The sequence below is a fragment of the Mesoplodon densirostris genome, chromosome 15 (genome assembly GCF_025265405.1).
Source record: "Mesoplodon densirostris isolate mMesDen1 chromosome 15, mMesDen1 primary haplotype, whole genome shotgun sequence".
In the NCBI taxonomy this organism is placed as follows: Eukaryota; Metazoa; Chordata; class Mammalia; order Artiodactyla; family Ziphiidae; genus Mesoplodon; species Mesoplodon densirostris.
This window is the reverse complement of record NC_082675.1, coordinates 78300737-78326650: the sequence shown is the minus strand read 5'-3', so window position 1 is coordinate 78326650 and position 25914 is coordinate 78300737. Positions and strand designations below refer to the sequence as shown.

Sequence of the window (25914 nt, the reverse complement as noted above, 5' to 3'; positions counted from 1 at the left end):
TGGAAGGCTAAGCTTTGGTAATAAAATCCTCCAAGACCCTCCTTATAGGAATTTTCTTTGTGAAAGACTGTATTCCTGCCAAAAACCCTAGATAGTTTGACAAATGATGAATACATATTTTTTCTCTAAGGTGATTCCTTTTCATTAAAAGTATTGTCTTTTAAGGGGGTGGGAGGGAAAGAACAACAACAAAAAAAATTGGAAAAAAGGCCTATTAGTGTGAATACCAGCAGCTTCCTGATCCAGCAATATTAACAATTTATTGTATTTAGAAAATGATTCTTGGTTGCAGAGTTTACAGAGAAGTTGGGTGGGACTTAACCTGGGCTCTGCCACTTAAGGAGAACAGAACTTGCCAAAGAAAATGATATTTCGAGTTTTGTTGTGCCTGATGATGTAAATAAAGGGGTGGTCGGCATTGAATTCATCCTTGTGTTGCAGGATTCGTGATCCTGGCACCTCTATGGAATCCCCACCTTCTTCAGTTATTTCTAAGCACACTCTGTGAATGACATTTGAGAGGGTCACTCCCTTGGTCTCTGACATTCCAGAGAAATCAGATGTATTCTCATTAAAGATGTTTTTCAGCCCTAGGTTTTCCAGACTAGCCTTGGGATCAATCATCTTTTCCATCTTAAATTTTGGAATGGAGACTTTGACTTTAGCATTGGCCATGGCACTGGGATTGGTCCACTGCAATAGCGTCTCTGAGTTGAGTTGTTTTTCAACCTGAAGGACAAAAAGGAGAGGAAATTGTTTTTTTTAAATTTCCAATTGTAAAAGATCCTCCTCGATTAAAAACATAAAATGCCATTGTGAGCCCTATTTGGAAGCAGTACAGATGGTTCATCAAAGATGGAATCAGCCCTGCAGTTTTGGTGTGTGACTAGGTTCTCTTAAAAATGGTCCACCCACAGAGAGCTACCATATGACCCAACAATCCCACTCCTAGGCATATATCCAGAGAAAACCATAATTCAAAAAAGATACATGCACCCCAATGTTCATAGCAGCACTATTTACAATAGCCAGGGCATGGAGGCAACCTAAATGTCCATCAATAGAAGAATGGATAAAGAAGATGTGGTACATATATACAACAGAATATTATTCAGCCATAAAAAAGAATGAAATAATGCCACTTGCAGCAACATGGATGGACATGGAGATTGACATCCTGAGTAAAGTAAGTCAGACAGAGAAAGATAAATATCACATGGTATCACTTATACGTGGAATCTAAAAAAAATGGTACAAATGAACTTATTTACAAAACAAAAATAGAGTCACAGATGTAGAAAACAAACTTATGGTTGCCAAGGGGGAAAGCAGGGAATCAGGGGGAGGGATAAATTGGGAGATTGGGACTGACATATACACACTATTATATATATAATAGATAACTAATAAGAACCTACTATATAGCACAGGGAACTCTACTCAATACTCTGTAATGGACTATATGGGAAAGGAATCTAAAAAAGAGTGGGTATATCTATATGTATAACTGATTCACTTTGTTGTACAGCAGAAACGAACAAAACATTGTAAATCAACTATACTCCAATAAAAATTAATTAAAAATAAAAATGGTCTACCCAGCTACCTAGCACTGTTCTTCTCCACTCACTCCACGACAATGGTCCCTTTGTTCTGAAATTTATGAGGGCATTTCTTTTAACTATAGAGTAGCTCTATAGAAATGAATGCATGGATTTTGATGTTGCATGGATAATAGTGAAATAAATATAAAACTAGAAAAGTTTTTATGCATAATATTTATTGAATGCTTATCTTGATTTCTCTACTAGGAAATCTAGAATATTCGTGCCCTAGACATGGTATCAAATTTCATAACTCAAATTAAAGCTAAAGTTACTCTTTTTAAAATGAGAATTTGAACTGTCTAGGGTCATCCTTTAAGATCATATGTGATGAATGCATCTATTTCAGTTGGCTATTTTTAAAATGAGAGATATGCAATGACACATAAAATGATTGTCATAAAATTCTTCATTGAGCAAATCTTAAATTGCTCCCTGCCCTTCCAGCCTCCCCACTGGCTAGAGAAGAAATACATGTGCAACAGAGAATGATGCTACCTTGACTATTACTACATGGGGCAATCCTGCACTGAAGTTACTCGTGTGAAACCTATAAAAATCAGGGAGATGACAAGGTCACAAGCTGGTCACAAGTTTTTTTTGTTTTTTTTTTTTTAATTTCCGCTTTGATTTCTTCAGTGATCACTTCGTTATTAAGTAGTGTATTGTTTAGCCTCCATGTGTTTGTATGTTTTACAGCTCTTTTCCTGTAATTGATATCTAGTCTCATAGCATTGTGGTCAGAAAAGATACTTGATACAATTTCAATTTTCTTAAATTTACCAAGGCTTGATTTGTGACCCAAGATATGATCTATCCTAGAGAATGTTCCATGAGCACTTGAGAAAAATGTGTATTCTGTTGTTTTTGGATGGAATGTCCTATAAATATCAATTAAGTCCATCTTGTTTAATGTATCATTTAAAGCTTGTGTTTCCTTATTTATTTTCATTTTGCATGACCTGTCCATTGGTGAAAGTGGGGTGTTAAAGTCCCCTACTATGATTGTGTTACTGTCGATTTCTCCTTTTATGGCTGTTAATATTTCCCTTATGTATTGAGGTGCTCCTATGTTTGGTGCATAAATATTTACAATTGTTATATCTTCTTCCTGGATTGATCCCTTGATCATTATGTAGTGTCCTTCTTTGTCTCTTCTAGTAGTCTTTATTTTAAAGTCTATTTTGTCTGATATGAGAATTGCTACTCCAGCTTTCTTTTGGTTTCCATTTGCATGGAATATCTTTTTCCATCCCCTTACTTTCAGTCTGTATGTGTCTCTAGGTCTGAAGTGGGTCTCTTGTAGACAGCATATATATGGGTCTTGTTTTTGTATCCATTCAGCCAGTCTGTGTCTTTTGGTGGGAGCATTTAGTCCATTTACATTTAAGGTAATTATTGATATGTATGTTCCTATTCCCATTTTCTTAATTGTTTTGGGTTCGTTATTGTAGTTCTTTTCCTTCTGTTGTGTTTCTTGCCTAGAGAAGTTCCTTTAGCATTTGTTGTAAAGCTGGTTTGGTGGTGCTGAACTCTCTCAGCTTTTGCTTGTCTGTAAAGGTTTTAATTTCTCCATCAAATCTGAATGAGATCCTTGCTGGGTAGAGTAATCTTGGTTGCAGGTTTTTCTCCTTCATCACTTTAAGTATGTCCTGCCACTCCCTTCTGGCTTGTAGAGTTTCTGCTGAGAGATCAGCTGTTATCCTGATGGGGATTCCCTTGTGTGTTATTTGTTGTTTTTGCCTTGCTGCTTTTAATATGATTTCTTTGTGTTTAATTTTTGACAGTTTGATTAATATGTGTCTTGGTGTATTTCTCCTTGGATTTATTCTGTATGGGACTCTCTGTGCCTCCTGGACTTGATTAACTATTTCCTTTCCCATATTAGGGAAGTTTTCAACTATAATCTCTTCAAATATTTTCTCAGTCCCTTTCTTTTTCTCTTCTTCTTCTGGAACCCCTATAATTCGAATGTTGGTGCGTTTAATGTTGTCCCAGAGGTCTCTGAGACTGTCCTCTGTTCTTTTCATTCTTTTTTCTTTATTTTGCTGTGCAGCAGTTATTTCCACTATTTTATCTTCCACCTCACTTATCCGTTCTTCTGCCTCAGTTATTCTGCTATTGATCCCATCTAGAGTAATTTTTATTTCATTTATTGTGTTTTTAATCGATGCTTGATTCGTCTTTAGTTCTTCTAGGTCCTTGTTAACTGTTTCTTGCATTTTGTCTATTCTATTTCCAAGATTTTGGATCATCTTTACCATCATTATTCTGAATTCTTTTTCAGATAGACTGCCTATTACCTCTTCATTTGTTAGGTCTGGTGGGTTTTTATCTTGCTCCTTCTCCTGCTGTGTGTTTTTCTGTCTTCTCATTTTGCTTATCTTACTGTGTTTGGGGTCTCCTTTTTGCAGGCTGCAGGTTCGTAGTTCCCGTTGTTTTTGGTGTCTGTCCCCAGTGGCTAAGGTTGGTTTAGTGGGTTGTGTAGGCTTCTTGGTGGAGGGGACTACTGCCTGTGTTCTGGTGGATGAGGCTGGATCTTGTCTTTCTGGTGGGCAGGTCCACGTCTGGTGGTGTGTTTTGGGGTGTTTGCGGACTTTTTATGATTTGAGGCAGCCTCTCTGCTAATGGGTGGCGTTGTGTTCCTGTCTTGCTAGTTGTTTGGCATAGGGTGTCCAGCACTGTAGCTTGCTGGTCATTGAGTGAAGCTGGGTGCTGGTGTTGAGATGGAGATCTCTGGAAGATTTTCGCCGTTTGATATTATGTGGAGCTGGGAGGTCTCTTGTGGACCAGTGTCCTGAAGTTGGCTCTCCCACCTCAGAGGCACAGCACTGACTCCTGGCTCCTCAACTTGGGATGATTTGTTGTCTATTCATGTATTCCACAGATGCAGGGTACATGAAGTTGATTGTGGAGCTTTAATCCGCTGCTTCTGAGGCTGCTGGGAGAGGTTTCCCTTTCTCTTCTTTCGTCACAAGTTTTTTTAATGGGAGAGGGAACCACTGGATTCTCTTGTTAAGCTATGATACGTATTTTTTCATGGATACTGTTTTATTTAAGACAAATTATTAAGACCAAAAGATTGCCATAGGTAACTAGAATTTTTGAGCCTAAAAGTATAGTCTCTTGGCCATTTACTACCTGAGAGTGAGAAGACAGGAGAAAATTCATCCATAAATCAAAAGTCATTAAGAAGAAAAAATAAGCTTTTTCCTCCATTGTATGGGTCAAATTGTGTCCGTCCCCGCTCCCCGCCAAAATTCATGTATTGAAGTCCTAACCCACAGTGCCTTGGAACATGACGTCATTTGGAAATAGCATCCCTTGTAGGTGTAATTAATTAAGGCGAGATCATTAGGCCCTAACCCAATATGACTGGTGTCCTTTTTATAAGAAAGGAAATTCAGGACACAGATACAGACACACACACAGGGAGAATGCCTTGGAAGATGAAGGCAGAGATTGAATTGATGTGTCTACAACCAAGGAAAGCCAAAGATTGTCAGCAAATCTCCAGAAGCTAGGATGGACAGAATCTCCCTCACAGCCCTCTGAAGAAACCAACCTGCAGATACCTTGATCTTGGACTTTTAGCTTCCAAAACTGTGAGACATTAGATTTCTGTCGTTTAAACCACCCTCTTTGTGATACTTTGTTATGGCAGCCCTAGCAAACTAGGACGATCTGGATCCTTGAATATACCTTCTGAGACTCAAAAGATCAACTTCTTTCGTTCTGTACTTTAACAACAACAACAAAAAATGGTGTGAGTGTATTTTAAGGCAGTAAAGTGTGAGACAGCTGAATAACGGCTGCAAGAAAAAAATGAGACTAAGGCGTGAAGTGCAGTAAAAAAGAGAGAGGAGTGAACAGAAGAATGAAGATGGGAATTATGATTCAGTTAATAAAGTGATGGATAAAACAGAGTCAAAGTAGCAGGTAGGATGGGGACCAAGTTAGACTGTCCCCTGGAAAGTCAGGGAGTAACTGAGGTGTGACCGGAAATAAAGCAGGTGAATCCTGGGTTGGTCAAAGAACCCCTCCTTCTTCCTGGTGGAGGGTGGAGGCCCAGGTGCAGGGGAGCCAGGAAGCCCGGAGGGCAGGGCTGAGGGAGAACAACGGGTCTTGGGGCTGCCGGGGGCTGACAGCGCAGAGGGGAAGCTAGAAAGTCATTCCCAGGCAGGTGAAACCTCCACTGTCAGTTAAACCTTGTGTCTCTACCTGGATAAAAGCATAATAAGACCTTGTATACGTGTGTGCATTGAAAGAACTTTTCACAAACCCATAGAACGTGTAACACAAAGCGCAAGCCCCAAAGTCAACTGTGGACTTGAGTGAATGTGTCCATTGTAACACACACACCACACTAACGCAAGATGCTACCAGCAGGGGCTCTAGCCTGGAGTTAAGAACACAGATTCCAACTTCCTGGGCTCACCTTCCGATTCTACATACCACCCACGAGTTCGTGACCCTGGACCAGTTACCCACCCTCTGTGCCTCCAGCCCCCCGTTGGTAAATGTAAGTAGGGTAATTATAGTTTCTAACTCCTGGGACTGCGGTGAGAATTAGATGAGCCAGTGCGCATGGGCAGCTTACAGCTCCTGGCACGTTATAAGTACCAAATAAATATTAGCTGTTCTAACATTGAGGAGAAAGGCCCCCAAAGAACCGTGAAACCCTTACAGACCATTAAGCAAGTGAATCGTTAAGGCAAGGCTGCCGCAGCCCCACAAGCACCGCCCAAGCATCTCCTTGGCTCCGCTGCGCCTGCGCGCTGGACGCCCGCCTCCCTCCTCACCTGCTCCAGGCCCGTGGACCCGTGCTCCACATCCTTGGGTAGTAGGATGAGCATGCTGAGGTGCCTGTTTTGAAAGGGAAGCTCTATGAGCTTACAGTTGATACCGTCGACGTGGCCCATACAGAACGTGGCCTCCAGGTTCATCATTTGCACTGGTTTGGTGTCCGTCTAAAAAAGGAGAAGAAATTTGCTCTGCTTGTTTTTCTCACACACACCCACACACCCCTCTATACACACACAACTATACACACACATACTCATAAATTCATTCCTGATATAGTTTCACGTCATTATGGCTTAAAGAGGTAGGCAGGTAATCCACACCAACAGAGACTGTCCTGTCGAGAGTTTATGACTTCCTTTGAAAAGTTATTCATGTGCTTTATAATTACAGGAACTATCCATAATATAATACTGTATTTGCATATATAAAACGTTAAAAATAAGACAGGATGACTGGAAATCAGGCAAACTTTAACTTAGCCTTTATCGATGCCTGTAATGACAAGATCTTTAAACCATTCCTGGTAGAGCTCACTTGAAAGTAAATTCCAGTGCAAACCCACATGTCCATTTATGTAGCTTTTCCTTATACAATGCCTGATATGGAAAAGTTAACGTATAGCAGAACAAAACCATGCTTGTTTTGTTCTCCGTCCGCCTTCGGTTTTAGTCAGCCCTCCCTCGGTCCCCTCTTCCTGCTCTGATCTGATTAGAGAGAAGAACCTTGGTTTTAGTCTCAGGTGTGACATAAACATACGCTGTGACCTTCAGCAAGTCACTTAACCTCTCTGGGCCTCAGTTTCCTCGTCAGTGGAATGAGGGAATTGGAAATTTCAGAATGATGGCTCCCTCTGGAGAGAAAGCAGGGAGATGGAGGGGTGGTGGGGCTACACAGGACAGTGCAATTCTTGCTATATTTTTTCTTTAAACTATCTGAAATAAGGCAAAATATAAAGATTTTACAAAGGTGGTTGTTGGTACAGTGGTGTTTGTTATACTATTCTCTATAATTTTCTGTATGCTTGCAATATTTCATGATTTTAAAAATTAAGAATGATAACAAACAAAATTATCTCTAAGTCTCTTCCAGCTCCTATCACTCAGGCCTTTCTCTCCAGGCAGCATCCCAGGACTTTTCTTCTCTGTGTCCCCATTAATATCTGACCTTGTATCTCTGCTACAGAGGTGACTCATTTTCTGAAGAAAAATTAATTCATACTAAAGAGTAAAAGACTGATAGTAATTTAGTGCAATTTATTGTCTTGGTTTATACCTCCCATGGGATATTTGCCTGTTAACCAAAGCTCTCTGTGGGGAAATTTCAAACATCGTATCAGGTCTGCAGGAATAATATTACAGTAAAGCTTTTATCTGGGATCTTCGAATGGTAAACTGAACCTTACCCAACACTATTTTCAAGCAAAGCTAGACTTTACTTATTTTATTTTTTGTACATACCTCTGTTTTAACACTTGTCACAATGTTAGAAAATGTATGTATGTGACACCCCCACGCCAACTAGACTACAGTCAAAGCAGAAACCATGTCTTATTATCTTGGTATGTCCCAGCACTTAGTAATTGCTCACTAAATATTTGGTTGATAAATAATTGAAGACTTTGACTCTATGTATAGCCAGAAACAAAATTACGATTTTAAAATAAACATACTACTTTTGAAATTAACTGGTAATTCTTCCACGTATTTCCCTCAAAGAAGTATAGATTTGTCTAAAAATCTCCATCAGGTTAGATTACTAATAGTTTCTTAATTCACAGAAGCTGTGACCACCAAAAATGGTCATCTATTTCATTTATCAGCACTGACTATGGATACAATAATCCCATTTTCTAAAACATAAATTAAGATGTATCTTCTGAAAACAGGACTAAGTAACGACCATCCCAGAAAATATCCAATACAGTGTGTGGGGTGGGGTGGGGTGGGGGGTGTGGGTGGGTGTGCGCGCACTTGAGTGTGTGTGTCCACCTTTGTCAGGATAGGTACTGTACTAAACTTTTTTTTAAAATTTATTTTATTTTTGGCCACGTTGGGTCTTTGCTGCTGCGAGCGGGCTTTCTCTAGTTGCGGTGAGCGGGGTCTACTCCTCATTGCGGTGTGTGGGCTTCTCACTGCGGTGGCTTCTCTTGTTGCGGAGCACGGGCTCTAGGCACACGGGCTTCAGCAGTTGTGGCTTGCAGGCTCTAGAGCGCAGGCTCAGTAGTTGTGGTGCACAGGCTTAGTTGCTCCGCGGCTTGTGGGATCTTCCCAGACCAGGGCTTGAACCCGTGTCCCCTGCATTGGCAGGCGGATTCTTAACCACTGCGCCACCAGGGAAGCCCTGTACTAAACTTTTAATAATAGAACTTCATCAATTTAGTCTAACCCTTAAAAGAGACACCAAAGGACATGAGAAAAGATTTACAAACGTCACCCCAAAAGTTCAGGAGCTGACAAAAGCAATTCAAAGGAAACAAAGGAAAAGTAATAGCGCCTGCATTCAAAAGCAGGGTATATGCCCACGCAGCCTTGAATAGTGTTTTATTTTTTTGTTTGGTGAACCGCTGAGAGATCAATGGCATTTAAAATCCTTATTAATTCTCTTCCTAGAGTCCGAGTCTCCAGGACGTGATATGACCTAGCTTTATGATTTAACAACAAGAATAAAGGAATTGCACGCATTCTTCCTCCCTTTATAAAAGACACCCACTAACATTTTCTTAAATGTAAAAGCCACAAATCTGAGGGTGGTCGGCACAAAAGTCACTCAATGTTACCTGGTTCTGATGATGCTCTAGGCTGGCCCTGCAGCTGGCATGAGAAGCACCGTGTTTCAGGTTTCACTTAAACATTCTCAAGGTCCCTTTGCCAGCCCTTCCCAGGGAGGAGAGCCAACCTTAACCACCCTGGAGGGGACACTCTGTGTGAGGGTCACTGGGGCCAACGCTTGGTCCCCGCTCACAGCAGAGGCTATGTACAGTCATGTTCAACTTTAGCTCCAAATAAGAGGCAACACTAAGAAAGTCAAAAAGCTGTGTTTAAAACTCAGGGACCCATATGTGACAAATACAGAGTCTAAAGCAGTAATTGTTTGGTGCCTGGTGTCGGAGACAGAGCCCTGTGTGCAGGGTCAGTCTTGGCCCTGGCAGGCAGCAATGAGAAGACCACTGTAATCTGGGAAGCCAAATGGAGGAACAGCAAGCAGATGGGGACCTGGCTCCCTCCCTAGGACCACGGAGGTTTTGAGTAGCTAAGGAGCACACTCAGTGATTATTGTCCTCTCCCGGTGAAAACGGCCCATGGATCCTGCACAGGAACCCATGGTGGTCCCCAAAGCCAAAAAGGTTTTGTTTGCTATTGGCTGTTTAATCAAACTGATCCTTCCCGATCGGTCATTCATTCAACAAACATTTGCTGAGCACCTACGAATGTGGCCAGGAATTATAGAAACTGAGATGGGCAAAACATTATCCCTGCCCTTAAAAGTCCATGCACTAGTAAGAGATCTAGATAAGTAAATAAATAATTCGATTTCAGTGTGGAAAACACAGCTGGGACAGGGGATTTGGGAGGGGAGGGTGTGGACTATGAATACAAATGCTGTGGGTACAAACAAAAAGTCATGGAAACCAGTCCAGTTAATTCAGGTATAGGCTGTATCTTGAAGGTCTTTTCTTCCTGGGTTCTAGCACTAAGAAAGTACAATGATAATATTTGGCAAAAACAAAAGTGATTAATGCTAAGTACTCTAGGTGCTGGGAGAGACCTGAAAATTAGAATTGATGCATAAGAGTTCCAGGGTAAATAAGCTTCCTTCCGAGATCGTGCTGACTGACGCACAGTTCTGAGTCTGCATTCTTAACACAAGCCACATCTCATCAAATGAGACCAAATCACACCATCATATAGATACCTGGGGTTTCCGAGGTCCTCTAACGAAATGGGTCAGTTTTCCAGTCTCAGTCCTTTGGTTTCATTTATAGAGGAGGCGCTTTACCTATTTATATGAATTATTTTTGTCATGGGATATGGCTTCATTATTCACTCAGTAGTATTCATGAGACTTCCCTGCGATACAGGTTTCTATTGTAATTCTTCCCCATAATGGGTCCCAGCACTGCAGACGAGTAAGCTATGCTGTTTCCTTCACAGCCAATGAGTACCTCAAAGCATCTTTTATTTATTTATTTATTTATTTATTTTGTGGTACACGGGCCTCTCACTGTTGTGGCCTCTCCCGTTGCGGAGCACAGGCTCCGGACGCCCAGGCTCAGCGGCCATGGCTCAAGGGCCCAGCCGCTCCGCGGCATGTGGGATCTTCCCGGACCGGGGCACGAACCCGTGTCCCCTGCATCGGCAGGCGGACTCTCAATCACTGCGCCACCAGGGAAGCCCTCTCAAAGCATCTTTTAAATTAAAATATCAGAACCATTTACTTCACTATTAACAGGTGAGAAATGAGATCACAGAGGAGCTCATTAGCCTGGAACAAGATTCCCAAATGGTCAATGTTTCGTGATGACCCAAAGGCCTCTAATGTTGGGATTTGGTTTGTTTCTTTTCTTTTCCTTGCTTACTAATTGTCCCAAACATCTGTAGTTATTTTCTGGTTGGTGATTTAGCTTTACCCACTGTGTTAGAAGCTCTATAAACTCTCACTCAGATCAGACTCTGAGGACATTCTGGAAAAAGAGTGTGTCTCTCGCTTATGGTTCTTTTTCTACACTTAAACGGCCCCTGCCCCTCCCTGCTGTTGTCTAAGGAAAAGCCCACTACCTCCTGTGCCTTAATTTTCCTCATTGGAGTGAATTCCTAGGGTGCCTTGTGTTGCTATAATTTTTCAGATCTATAGTTGGGATCCTTTGACTGCAACACGCAGCCCACATACCTTATTGATTCTGAAAGGACATTCTTTGGTTTCTGATTCAGGAAATTTCTTCATCCACTTCCCAACAAAGTAGGCAGCATTAACCACAAGGATTTGGGTCTGGTCTGTTACACTGTTGTCAGCTAAAATGTTCTCAAAGCGGCCTGCAAACAATGGTAGGAAACCACAAAATTGCACGGGGTTATGCTTGCAAAGCACCTCTGATGTCCCCATGCAAATCCACTGACTGGGCATTTAACCCTGGCTAGAGCCGCGCCACGTACGGCCTGGTAGCCCAGACCATCTCATTTAAGAAGGACCCCTTTTTCTCCTTGCATCTTGCCTCAACCAGACTTTCCAAAGAGACCTGGGGAGGAGAGTGAGGGAGAGAAGGGAGGGGGAAAAAGACGGAAGAGGAGCAAGAAGAAAAGCACAGGCTACCACTGTGGAATCCCCATTCTGTCCGAGGTAATGTGCTAGACATGCACAGGCACGGTATCATGCATTGCTCCCCACTTTACAGATGAGGAAGCTGAGACTCCATGTTAAGTCCCTCGCCCAAGATGATGCATGAGCAAGGGTGAATTTAGGATTCAAAGTCAGGTCTCTGTGACTCCAGAGCCTGTGCTCGGGAAGGAAAATGCAAGAAAGCTGACTTTCCACCGGGCCCTGTGCTCGGAACTGTCACGTGTCTTATCTCACTTCCCTCATGATGATCCTGTAGGGCAAAGGTCATTATCCCCATCTCATAGTTGAGGACACTGAGGCTCAGAGAGGCCAAGTAGCTTTCCTGGTTCACTCAGCTGCCAAGCACGTGTGAAGCCAGGTCAGTGCTCTCCAAGCCAGGTCAGTGCTCTCCGCTTTACCCCGCAGCTCACTGCCCCCTCCCCAAATCACACTGCTTTGTTTGCATCCTGGTCAGCTGTAATTACCACCATAAGCTCCCTAACAATTGTAATTACCATAGTGCTCAAATCCCCAACAGCCAAAACAGGAGGTGAAAAACCCTTAATAAAATGAAGTCCTCGCCTTTGAATGGCATTGACTTTTTTGCTAAGGATATTTCATTTACCTAATCTCTCAGATCTTCACACCACTGCTCAGGCCCACTTCCTGGGCCTGTGACGAGGTGGGAAGGGCCCTGCACTGGTTTCATGCTCTGCTGTCGCCATCTTAAAATTCTTAATGTGGTTTTTAATATAAAGGGCCCTGTGTTTTCATTTTGCACTGGGACCCACAAACGATGTAACCTGTCCTGCCAGTGCTATATGATGGGTTGAATATGTAATAGCATCACTGAAGAAGTGGGGAGCTAGTAAGTGCTGGTTAACTTCAACCTCGAGCTTCTGGTTTCAAATTCAGAATTCTTTTCACTCAACTACATTCTCCAGTAAAAAACTCAAATTTATGAAGATTTTTAAACAGAGTCCCTTGGAGAGAAAATGCAGTTCGTTAACAATTTTAAAAGCAAAACTGGGGGGCTTCCCTGGCAGTCCAGTGGTTAAGACTCCGAGCTTCCACTGCCGGGGGCACAGGTTCGATCCCTGGTCAGGGAAATAAGATCCCACATGCCATGTGGGCGGCCAAAAAAAATTTTTTTAAAAAGCAAAACCGTCACACAGCAATTTAAAGGGGAGCTGCCTTTCACATATACATTTTAAAATTGTGCCTAACCTGGTATTAGTTAGACCAGATTTTTCTTTACATATGAAGCCAAAGAAAATTCATTTGTCCCAATAGCTACATCCCTATACAAATACTGTACAAATATGTGCCCTGGGGAGGGGGACGTGAACACTGATTTGCACCCAAGCTCATCTTAGCTCCAATTCCTTTCTAGCAAGGAGCACAACTCACAGAGAATTTTAATGGAGGGAGGAGTCAGGAAAGGGAGAGGCCTGAGGGAAGCGCTGAGCAAGAGGCAGGACCAGGTGGAAGCCGCAGAAGAGACCCCGGGCCCCGGGGCTAGCAGAGGGCCAAGGGTAAGGAGAGTTGTGAGACCTGGGACAAGTTTCCACCATGGTTTGTTTTGTTCTGTTTTTTCTACCTGTGTATTTGATTATCTAAGACCTTTTGTCTTTTTTTCCTTGACAAATTTGTAGAATTTTTGAGCCAAAAGTGGCCTCAGGGATCATCAAGTTATAGTCCAAGCCCTTCACTTCCAGATTGAAAAACCAGCCTTGGAACTGGCCCAGAGCCGTACTTTGTTGGGGGCACATCCAAGCCTCCAGAAGGGCATGTGGCAGCCCATTTTAGCAGACGAAACCTGAAGTACTCAGAATTTCTGCCAACTGATGATATGATGCAGGAAATGCCCAGAAATCCAAGTGGTTGAAATGGCTTGATGGACAAGAATTTAGCTTTTACACCGAAAACATTCAAGGAATCCTCCAGATGCTCAATCTTATACTTAGCAGATTCATGAGACGATAGATATGGTCTGTTTACTTAGTGATTTATAGCAGAATAAGTAAAGGATACTTGCCATCTGTGAGTTCCTTAACTGAGTTGTTGATCTGACCTTTTGTTTCTTCCAATTTATCTTTGAAATCAACAGTCTCCATTTCATTTGCATAGGGTCTCTTGGTAGAGCTGATGAACTCCTGAAAAACATCCAGTTCATAAAATCACGAAGTCCTTAAAGTCTGTAGTTAAACCATTATGTTGGTACACAATTCTAGCACAAGGACTTTTAAATCTCTATTACGACGTATACTCCTTCAAAATCTGTAACACTATATAAATTGAAACCTTATGTAAAAATCAATGAATTTTCTTTGTATTGTTTCATTTGTTCAATTCTAAGACAATATCAATTATTAAATGCCTCCATCAATTTAGCATCAGTTTTGGGGGAGAAAAGAAACATTATGCTACATGAACACAACAATTATAATATGAATTCCAATTTCAGAAACATTAAAATGTACATACAGATAAAATGTAAATTTATATATGTATGTCTTAGAATGGAAGAAATGTACAGAAAAGAGAACTCTATGAGAAGAAAAATCTTATCCACACTGAAATAAATAAATATTCTAAAGATGCTTGCTACTCAAAGTGTGGTCCAAGAACCAAGTCCTGCAGCATCATCTGGGACCTTGTTAAAATGCAGAATCTCAAGCCCCACCCCAGAATCAGAATCTGAATTTTTAACAAGATTCCCAGGTGATTCATCTGCATGTTAAAATTTGAAACACAGTGCTGTAAGGAACAGAGCAGTTCTTCTAATTATAATGCTTGTTAAAAATGCAAAACTGGGCTTCCCTGGTGGCGCAGTGGTTGAGAGTCCGCCTGCCGATGCAGGGGACACGGGTTCGTGCCCCGGTCTGGGAAGATCCCACATGCCGCGGAGTGGCTGGGCCCGTGAGCCATGGCCGCTGGGCCTGCGCGTCCGGAGCCTGTGCTCCGCAACGGGAGAGGCCACAACAGTGAGAGGCCCATATACCACAAAGAAAAATGCAAAACCCAGGACTTCCCTGGTGGCACAGTGGTTAAGAATCTGCCTGCCAATGCGGGGGACACAGGTTCGAGCCCTGGTCTAGGAAGATCCCACATGCCTCGGAGTAAATAAGCCTGTGCACCACAACTACTGAGCTTGTGCTCAAGAGCCCACGTGCCACAACTGCTGAAGCCCGTGTGCCTAGAGCCCGCACTCCACAACAATAGAAGCCACCCCAATGAGAAGCCCGCACACTGCAACGAAGAGTAGCCCCTGCTCGCTGCAACTAGAGAAAGCCCGTGCGCAGCAACGAAGACCCAATGCAACCAAAAGAAATAAATTAAATAAATAAATTTTTTAAAAAAGAAAGGCATTAAAAAAAAAAAAGGAAAACCCTAAATCCGGTCCTGGTGATCTTGATTCTAGTGAACCAAGACCAGGAATTTGCACTTCTAACACCCAGGTAGTTCGATACAGGTGGCCCTCCTCAGACCACACTTGTTTGTACTGTTACTAGTAAAATTATAGATGATATACAACCAACAGGAACAATGGAAACAGCCTTTTAAAAAATTTCTTGCAACTCTCGGTTTGTAATAATTCAAAATGTTGAGTGGGAGGTCAACCAAACTAAACACAGCTTGATTAAATGTCATGTCACTTCACTTCCTAAGCACAGGACTCCTTGGATTTTTTTCAGAACAGCTACAGGCTTGCCCAATTTGATTCTGTTCATTGCAACCCAACCTTGGGACTGAGTGTTACCATTTACTGACAGAGCTAAGAACATTCCAGAGACTCAGCAAGATGAAGGGCCTCCACTATCTTCACTGCCAGCAACAAAATGCGTTAAGCATCACTAAGGACCACCTAGGGAGTTTTAAAATTCTTTCCATGCCCAGGCCCCAACCCACATCTCAGTATTTCTTTAATTCCCCAGGTGATTGTTGGAAGAAGAATGGCTGTGTGTACGTGTCTTTAAGCAGTAAGAATAAACTCACAACAACATCTCATGACCTATGTCCTCAAAAGATCCCCACCAGAAAAACAAATACCTATTGCGGAAAGTAGTAAAACTATGGCAAAATATTTAACTGGTAGTCTACCTTTTAGATTTGGAAAGCTTGCAATTCTGACCATCCAGGCACAAATTGAATCAAGTCGATATTACTACAGTAGAGAATGAACACTATGCAGATGAGGATGTTGACTGTGTGTTTCAAATGCATATTTTTTAAAGTATTATGATATACTCTGGATCAAATTTAAGAATATATATGTGTTATTTATATGATTCCTTCAAGAAATAGCTGAAATTACCATCTCTACCTTGTATAGATACCCACCTGAACAGCCTCATAAAACAAACAAAACCAGTCTATGACCGATGAAAACTTTTAATTCATACAGTTACGATTTTTCTCACTGATTTTGAGAAACATCAGGAGAACATTGTGTGCATGAACAAATAAGGTAAAGAACTTAAAATGTTGTCCCAGGCTATATGTCCTGCTGTTTAAGAACAAAGATGTTTAAATCATGAGCTGTCTTGCATCTATAGAGACACATTTATTAGAGAGTAATAATCCCATTCTCCATTTCTCTCAGTGAGGAAGCTAAGAGAAAGGGTGGGATCTGTGGGTGTTTTAGAGGGAAAAGGAAACTCACAGCTTCTTCATATTTTAAGTTAAAATATGTGACTGCAATTGATTCCCTCTAGATTCAACCTCTCCATTAGGACTAATTTATTTTAAATAAATCATAAATGAGCATCCTAGGAATGATTTTCACTGACAAAAAGTTGTTGGTCTAACCATGAGAACTTGTCACCCTGATAAACAGTTGAATCTTGCTAATTGCTTTGAACCACTTACTGTGGAAAGATTCAGAGATTTGTCTATGTAGAGCCGTTTGATTAGTTTCAGGGAGTAAAAGGAACTAAGTTTGTTGACATCCGATGTTACTGTCTGAAATCCAAAGGGCACGTCTTTGACATTTTCAAAATGAAGGACCTGTGAAGAGAAAAAAATCCATTATCTGTGAAGCACTGCCTCTTCCCACTGCAGTGGACACATGGTCATGGTCAACCTCCTCAGGGCTGGTCCTGAGTATCTCCTGGCTCTGTTGTTCCCAGAAACAAGACTTCTCAACCTTAGCACTGTTGACAGTTCAGACTGGATAACTCTGTGTTCGGGGATCGGCGGGGGCAGGTGCTGTCCTGGGCATCACTGACCTACTAGGTGTCAGTAGCACTCCTTCTTCCATTTGTGACAACAAAAATGTATCCAGACATTGTCCAATGTCCGGGAGAGGGGTGAGGGAGGGGAGGGACAAATTGTTCCCAATTGTGAAACGCTGCCATAAAGATACACTTCTCTTGATTTAGCTATAAGGAAATTTTGCCCTTTCTTCAAAGTGATGCCTCCATGCTCTTTTCCAAACTTGGAAAAGAAGGAAGCTGGGTTATAATTTCTATCCAATTTTGAGATAAGAAGAGAGAAATTAATACCGAGAGACAATCATTAGGCAAGTATCAGATTCCAGGATAGAGGTGTCCTTAGCCAGAGCCTGTCCAGTCCCTTTAGTTGCTCTAACAAGCGCCAAATGGGCTGATATGTCATTTATGGTAGGCAGCTGCCATGCCATCGATGGGCTACAGTTAGGTAGCCTTTGAATCCCACCCTGTACCTACTAGAAATGTCATCTTGCCCAACTCTTCAGACCTGTACTTTCCCTTCTGTAAAATGAACTGAGAACATGTACTCTTCTGACGTGCTATGAGGATTACAGATATTATATGTTAAGACACATAAAACATTGTATGGATTCAAAATGTTAATAAGTATTCTTACAGTAATATTCTAAGCCACTTAAAACTAGGATGCTAAGACCTAAATCCTTGTATTTTTTTCCTAACTTTTCTTTTGTTTCAACCAATAGCTCAGCATGTCCTCTGCTCCATGGTGCCCAAAGCATGATGTCAGGATAAGGTGATTTTCTCCTAACTCATAAGAACCATGCCCTGATGCCACACCTCAGGTGATCACTAAATGGGCACATTGCACCAACGAGTCACACAGCCTCCCTATTGCAGGGTCAGATTGGCTGGTCCGAGGCTGTACATAACCCTCATGCCTAATGACAAGCAAAAAGACCAGAAAATTAAAGAACCCACGTAACCACCATGGGAAAACAATTGCATGCACTGAAAAGACCTCGATTATTATTACGGACGAACAGACGCACTACCAGGAAGTCCTCTTTTCTATCTCTTCTCTAATGGGAGATGAGAAGTGAGGAATGAGAGATGGGGTAGGGATTGTGGGGTGGAGTTGAAAGAGGAGATCGGACGAAAAGGTACAGCTCCTCTTCCCACAAAGGAAGTTTCCTTTTCAAGGTCCACTCGGTTTCAAGCGTAAATTTGTCATCCTGACACAAATAACATTTTGTGGGTCATATTTTCTGGGGATTTATAGATAAAAGATGTTCCCTTTTAAAATGCTTATGAGCTCATGAAAAGAGAGATTCTGTTGAACTAGAATGATCAATGGAAGAATAATAATGGAATGGAATTAGAAGGGTTTTCACTTATTATCTAAAGGTAAATGGCGAGGATTGGGGGGTAGGGGGTAAGAGGCTGAGCTGCTCGAAATAGGAAGGAGGTCAAAAGGTACAAACTTCCAGTTATAAAATAAGTCATGGGGATATAATGTACAGCATAGTGACTATGATGAATAATCCTGTATATTTGAAAGTTGCTAAGAGAGTAGATCTTAAAAGTTCTTATCATAAAAAAAATTTTTTTTGTAACTGTGCATGGTGACAGACACTAAGTAGACTTACTGTGGTGATCATTTTGCAAAATGTACAAATATTGATCATTATACTGTACACCTGAAACTAATATAATGTTACATGCCAATTATACCTCAATTTTTTAAATAATAAAAATAAATAAGGACATAAAATGTAACAGTATAGAAAATTAACTCATTTGAAGGTCTAAGAACTTTACAAAGATACTCAGCCATAGCCAAAAAGAAATATTTTTTTTTTTTTTTTTTTTTTTTTTGCAGTACACGGGCCTCTCCCTGTTGTGCCCTCTCCCGTTGCGAAACACAGGCTCCGGACACGCAGGCTCAGTGGCCATGGCTCACGGGCCCAGCCGCTCCACGGCATGTGGGATCTTCCCGGACCGGGGCACGAACCCGTGGCCCCTGCATTGGCAGGCGGACTCTCAACCACTGCACCGCCAGGGAAGCCCCAAAAAGAAATTCATAAAATTTTTTTATTTATATGTGTACACATATATATACATACTCCTATATACATGTGCGTGCGTGTATGTGTATGTGTGTGTGCAAAACATCATCTTAGTCCATTCTTCTCAAATGGGATATTCAAATCCCAGGGAGTATTCTAAAACGTAAGTAAGCATAATCCATCTTCTTATTTATCCATGTAACTTAAAGGTAGATAATTTCAAACATTATTTCTGTATTGAAATAAACATGGATATATTCTATCTATCCAATAGGGTAGAATATATTATAGGGTAGAATATAGTTCAGGCTGCATTTTAATGTAAAGGATGATGCTGTAAATAAATTTCGTGCATAAGACAGGAGCGTGTAGATTTACACTCTTTCTGGTCAGGATATATGCAGTGGGACACTTAACAGACATCATTGTGACTGATGCTTACAATATAACGGGTAGAAAGATGTCAGGTGACTTGCCAAAGGCCACTTGTTAGTGGAAAACTTGTGATTGCCTAGCAGATCCCCGCATTCTCCACAACAACATAGTACCTAAACATGGGTTGCAGGACACATAAATGAGCTTTCACATTTAAAAATAGATTAAGAGAGTGGTGGAAATGGCAAAACTCCCATTCCTGAGCAATTCCGACCACAGAGCCTCATTCCTTTTTCCCCAGGCACCACCTGTGTGTTCTTATAACTCTGCTTCCACTCAAAGCAGAAACAAGGGGCTTCCCTGGTGGCGCAGTGGTTGAGAGTCCGCCTGCCAATGCAGGGGCCACGGGTTCGTGCCCCGGTCCGGGAAGATCCCACATGCCGTGGAGCAGCTGGGCCCGTGAGCCATGGCCGCTGAGCCTGCGTGTCTGGAGCCTGTGCTCCACAACGGGAGAGGCCACAACAGTGAGAGGCCCACATACCACAAAAAAATAAATTAATTAATTTTAAAAAATGCAGAAACAAGGCATGGGGCTTACCTGTCCAATTTCGTTTGCTGTGTCACCTTTGGCACCCACTTGAGCAAGTGACAGAGAGGTGGAGAGACAGATTGGAGAGAAGAGGACATTGCCCGCTGGCTCCTTTTCACACAGTTGTTTGAACAGGTCAACTGCAAAAGCCGAATTTGCCAGTTGCAGGGCATCCATTGTGGGCCTAGAACAAAGAACAAGAGTGAGGTTATTTCTAAATCATCTTTAAAGTGTTCTCAACTGCATTTTGCCAACGCAATAAGAATTCTAGTCGAGCAAAGTCATGGTCTTGGGTAGAAGAGAGGAAGGAAGGAACTTTCAGTAAATGCAAATCTAAAAGCCAGTGGTAAAGAAACTCCTGCACAAATGTCCTAGGATCTGAACACCCAGCATGTGAGGTCCTCTGTGTGTACAGCTCTGCCCAGAATCTCCAAATTCGAGCCCACTTGGCTACGATGGCCTCTGCACATGGTCAGAACAATGGACAGCACTGATCAAAATCAGTTGGTTTTATTTATCCATATTGCTTCAATTAGGATTCAGGTTAAAGCATACAAAATTGAGTTTTCTGTAGGTCAACAATAGTCAAATCACAGCAGTTTTGTGTGATTCAAGTTAATATTTAGTAAGTGTTATGGGCTGCATTATGTCCCGCCCCACCCCCCGCCCAAAAGGTAGGTTGAAGTCCCACCTCTGGGTAACTATGAACATGACCTTTTTTGGAAATAGGATCTTTGCAGATTGAATCAAGTAGAGGTCATCAGGGTGGCCCTAACCCAATAAGACTGGTGTCCCTTTAAGAACAAGGCAGGGCTTCCCTGGTGGCGCAGTGGTTGAGAGTCCACCTGCCGATGCAGGGGACGCAGGTTTGTGCCCCGGTCCGGGAGGATCCCACATGCCGCGGAGTGGCTGGCCCCGTGAGCCATGGCCGCTGAGCCTGTGCGTCCGGAGCCTGTGCTCCGCAACGGGAGAGGCCACAACAGTGAGAGGCCCGCGTACCGCAAAAAAAAAAAAAAAAAAAGAAGAAAAGAGAGGGCAGCTTCATCTAAAAATGTGGAGCCGGGTAAAGTGGAAATAGCAGCAGCGAGCCTCTGGTCTTGACTGAGAACTCTCATTCTCATCACCCCTAGAAGACGTGACAGTGAAGGTCGTCAGGCAGGATGTGCTCCCCCGTGTCAGACAAAGCATCACCACTCAAGACAGAGGACTTCCCTCAATCAGGACTCAAGGATGTGTTAAAGTCAAATGCATGAATAGGATCTCAATTTTGCACCTTATACCTGAACAGAAATTCAAAATGCAAAGACGTGAGAATAAGATCCAGGAATGGGCCCTTGATCTTCAAATAGTTCTTTGGAATTCTCCCTTTTATGGGACATGTGGCTTGTGTGTAGGATGGAATCAAAAAGATTATACTATATCTTGGAATCTGTAAAAACAAGCTCATTAGCAAAAAAAAAAAAAAAAAAAAGTTTTGTTGACGCGTTCATGCTCACTGGTCATCTCCAGTGACTGCTTCCTCCTTTGTCCAAAAAGTACAGCTAAGTGAACTCAGTGTTTTCATTACGCACCTACAGTAAGGTAACCTGAAGTCAGGGCAGGCACCTTACATTTCTTTAAGGCCTACTACCTTATGCTCTGTCATCTGGGGAGAGCTGGGGGCCATGAGATGAGAGTGAACTCTCAGGGGAAGCGGACCAGCATGAGGAAGGCAGAGGGCAATGAGACAGAAACAGAAGCATGTGTCCACCACAGGGAAAGTAAAAGAAACTTCCTAAAACATTTGGGGAATCCCAAACGGACTTTCAGGACAAGAAGTCTGACTTTCTCCAGCAGCAAGTTTAACACTGATAATGCTGAGTTCATCGATGACTAAGATTCAATAGGAGCTATTTCTCTACCAAATAGAAAAGCCTAAATGAGGTATTTCTTCACCAAATAGAGAAACCTAAACCCAGACCCCCGCGAACTTCTCAAAGCTTCAACAACTCAAGGCCTAACCACACGAATGATAGTCTGAAAACATACCAATTGTTTTAACAAGCCCAAGTAGTTCTTCTCAGCCCATATTTCCAACCACCCAGGAGGAGAAATTAGAATAATTTTGCATCATTTATAACAAACTTTGAAGTTTGATGTCTTTTGTGTTTTTAAGGCCTTAGAGTAATCTGCTGAGGGAGTTTGACGGCAGACACCTAAAAGTGGATCCCAGAAGTGGATCAAAGTGTAAGGAAATGCCATTTTGTTCCACTGAAGTATTATTCATTCACTCATTATAACATTTTGCAATTCGTTTCATCTAAATGGCGCTATGTGAATACAAGATCATGGTAGCTTTAAATACAGTTAATTATACAATATAATTAACACTTTGTTGCAATTCAAGGCTTAGGTTCAGTCCCTGTTGGAGAATGTAAATAAGGGCACACGTAACATCTGAGGTGTCTATAGGGGCAAATGATCACCAACTAAGTAATCAATCAAATATTGCGTGGTAAATCTAATCAGTTGCCTGTTGATTAGTGGCAGGTGACCTAAAAACACTGTAGAGCTGATTTGGTCTGAGATAGTTCAAGGGATGATTTTGGCCACAGCCAGTTGCCACCTCACTGTAGTGCAAGATGAAGCATTTAAACAAATCTCAGCAACTTTAGCAATACACACCCAGAAAAATGGGTCAGGTTCCTATGCAGACCATTTTGCATGAGGAATTGCTATAAAAATTATGGGTACAAGAGTAGAGATTAGCAATTCCTGCGTAGTAAATTTACATATCTAATGACCTGTTCAGGGTGCTAAAATCACTTCAGATTCTTTTCATTGTATTATTCCATTGTTACAGAGATAACTTCTTTCATTTTCATGAAAACCTTCTAATGATTAGAACAAGTGAGGAGAATTTAGTTTACAGCATCAACATACAAAACACCGCATCTTTTATTGATTTAAATGTTTAAAAGGCACTTTTAATCAGGGAAACGTGAAATGAAAGTTTAAGTAGTAATAAACAAACAACCAAGAAATGCAACAAACAAACAACAAGAAGTTGTAAGAGTTTAATTGTAAAGTTGCCTGTTTTGTTTTTATTGTTTGCAATACATCCTAAAGCCATAAACCTTTAAAGGGGGACAAGACCTTGGATGGATTTAGTCTGACCCCATCTCTTCAGTTTACAGATGTGGAAAGGGAGGCACACAGAGACGAAGTGATTCTCCCAGGCCACCCAGGCGGGGAGTGAGAGTGGTCAAACCAGACCTGGCACTCACTCTTCTATGTTCCAGCCTGGTAGTTCCCAGCCACACCTATCACCTTCCTTCTTGGTAATTGTGTCTTTGCTGGCATTTGTTCTCTCAGGAGTCTTTATGGAGTTCCAAAAATCCTACGTGTCCTGGATTACCCCTTTAGAGATACCAAGATACCTTACATGTTTTCTTCTTTTTCTTTTTCTTACACGTTTTCTTTTTTTAAATCAACACAAAACTTTTTTTTCCTGATTTTCCAACTGGCAGAAACTCATGTTCTCTTTCCACTCTTTGTGTTGCAAACCATCAATCTTATATTGCTTTCATTTAATAAGTATTAACTGAGTACCTAATAATGCATGTCAGGCACCTGATCTAGACATTAACAAATCAAAGGTGAACATAGCATGGCTCCCGCCTCTGAGGAGCTGTCACCTAGTGGCATGATGTGTGCTGTAGGTGTGATGGGTGTTTTGATGGGGGCACAAGTTATCATGAAGCCTTTAGGGGAGACAGGGCACTCATAGCAGAAATCTCAGTGAGCTCTCCTCAGAGACAGTGACATCAGATAAGTCGCACTACAGGCGCATCCTAAAGAATAAGGAGGAGTTAGCCATGCAAAAATGTGTGCCAGAGAGAACTGCTAGTTCAGAGACAGCAGGCGGTCCCCAGATGAATGCAGACATGCACTGGGGTGGGTGGAGGCATGGGGAGGTCAAGTCTCTCGACTCACAGGTGCTCACTGGCCCCTGCATCAAGATTTCTAGCGTTTTTAATGCATCCAAGCCAATATTCCCCAAACTTTTCATCTGTAGACCATTTGGTGGAAACAATCCTTAGGCAATACCTTTGCCTATTACAACAACTACAGTGGAGTGTCTAAAAACACAGTCTGTGCCATTCACTTTCTAACCTCACAAGGAAAAAAGTCAGAGGCAGATTAAGAAAATAGGAGATCCTGCAGCTTCTGCCACGTGAAAGAATAGCATGAGGATTAATGAGGTGATGGAATGAATAAATGTACATGGAAAGTGCTTTGTCAGCAGGAAAGGACAATGTGGCTCTTAGTAATAAGGTCAACTGCTTAATTTCCAATGGCAGGGGAGCCTCTGCTTTGCTCAGATATTCTGAGCCATCATATCTGCTCCCATCTGGTTAGAAGCCTGATCTCGACCACGGAGCCATCCCACCGCTGCCTAAAGCAGTAAAACAGGGCCAGACTCACCACACCAGGATGACCAAGATTGCTGAGACTTCATACCTTCAAAGTGAACCTGCAACCCAGAGGGACTGAACGGGCAGAATTCAGGTGCTAAGAAGCAAAGATATAAACCCACTGACTCACGGAGAGAATCCTTTCTTCAGACAAGCTTCCATCTCTCCACCCATCCAGGAACCCATCAAACACCTGCATGTGTTGGTGGGGACTGAGGTTCTGACGTACCCAATTCTATTCAAAACCTCTTCAGTCATGTAGGGGTGACAAAGCTGTTAAGAAAATTCATGGTGACCTGGAAAAGTCCAGGAGCCGTGAGTGTGAAGACTTGGATTCCACTTCATCCTGCCCCATGTAAGCCAGGGGACTTTGGACGCTACTTCTGCTCCGTGAGCCTCCCCTCCTCATCCACAAAATGGGGGGTGGGGGAGACGTGTGCTGAAGGATGTATAAGACCCCTCAGCCCTGGGAATCTGCGCCTCCTCTGATTACGAGCCTACAGAACAGCCTGGCCCATTAAATTGTTCTTTAGTGTGACACGCTTAAAGAAAGCCATCAAAACAGTAGCTTCGAGTCCGCCTGCTGATGCAGGGGACATGGGTTCGTGCCCCGGTCTGGGAAGATCCCACATGCCGCGGAGCGGCTGGGCCCGTGAGCCATGGCCACTGAGCCTGAGCATCTGGAGCCTGTGCTCCGCAACGGGAGAGGCCACAACAGTGAGAGGCCTGCGTACCACCAAAAAAAAAAAAACAAAAAAAAACCCAGTAGCTTCTATGAGGAAGAAACTATGAGCCAGCCTGTTCGAAAAGTCGTCCAAGAACACACATTTGAAATCTGTAATTTGCTTCAAGTATCTTGAAGCCCAGGAATAGGGAGGGAGAACACTTCCTGCCTGGAAGAACGCAGTTGCAAGTAAATGGACACCCACTGGATGCTTTAAAATGCCAAAAAGGACAGCAGTTCCGCAGTCTGAATCTCAGCCCACAGTGCCAACCCAAGAAGGTGAGCCGGACACTCCTGTGCGTCTCCACTTTCTTCAGGTTTGGGGCACCACACCCTTTCCGAAACTAGCACCGCAAAACTCATTCTGAGTTCCAAGGTAGCGCTGGAAACGTCCTCGGGAATACTTTCTCCTCTGCGAATCACTGTTGGGCCCTCCCAACACCACAACCTCCCGGCCATGCTGTTTCTTCATGCTCGTACCTTGTACTTTGAAGTGATTTTGCTCCCTACACGGCAGGCCTGGCTCCCAAAGGACTGGGCGCTGGAAATGCTGCCCATGTAGGGGGTGATAGCCGTACTGAAGCTGACAGCCTACTCTTGAAAATAAACCATTCCGTCCACTGTGTTCACCATCTCAAAGAACTATTTTAAGACTTGCCAGAAAGAGGGACATCACCACCTTGCTACCTGCACTTTGCTTACCTGAAGTTACAGCGATCGCACGGCCAGGGAAAAGGAAAACCAGATGCGGTAGGACCTTGATGCGGGGCCGAAGCACGCTGCTT

General features: G+C 42.5%; 1 protein-coding gene across 1 annotated transcript; it reads right to left on the bottom strand.

The window, feature by feature from the left end:
• Positions 1–288: 288 nt before the first annotated feature.
• Positions 289–25914, bottom strand: SERPINB5 (serpin family B member 5). Its single transcript, XM_060119273.1, has 7 exons — positions 25832–25914; positions 19958–20132; positions 16596–16733; positions 13762–13879; positions 11298–11440; positions 6407–6574; positions 289–729 (listed from the first exon to the last, which is right to left on the bottom strand). Exons 2-7 carry the CDS (start codon positions 20123–20125, stop codon positions 337–339), a joined length of 1128 nt encoding a protein of 375 aa, XP_059975256.1. The 5' UTR covers positions 20126–20132; positions 25832–25914; the 3' UTR covers positions 289–336.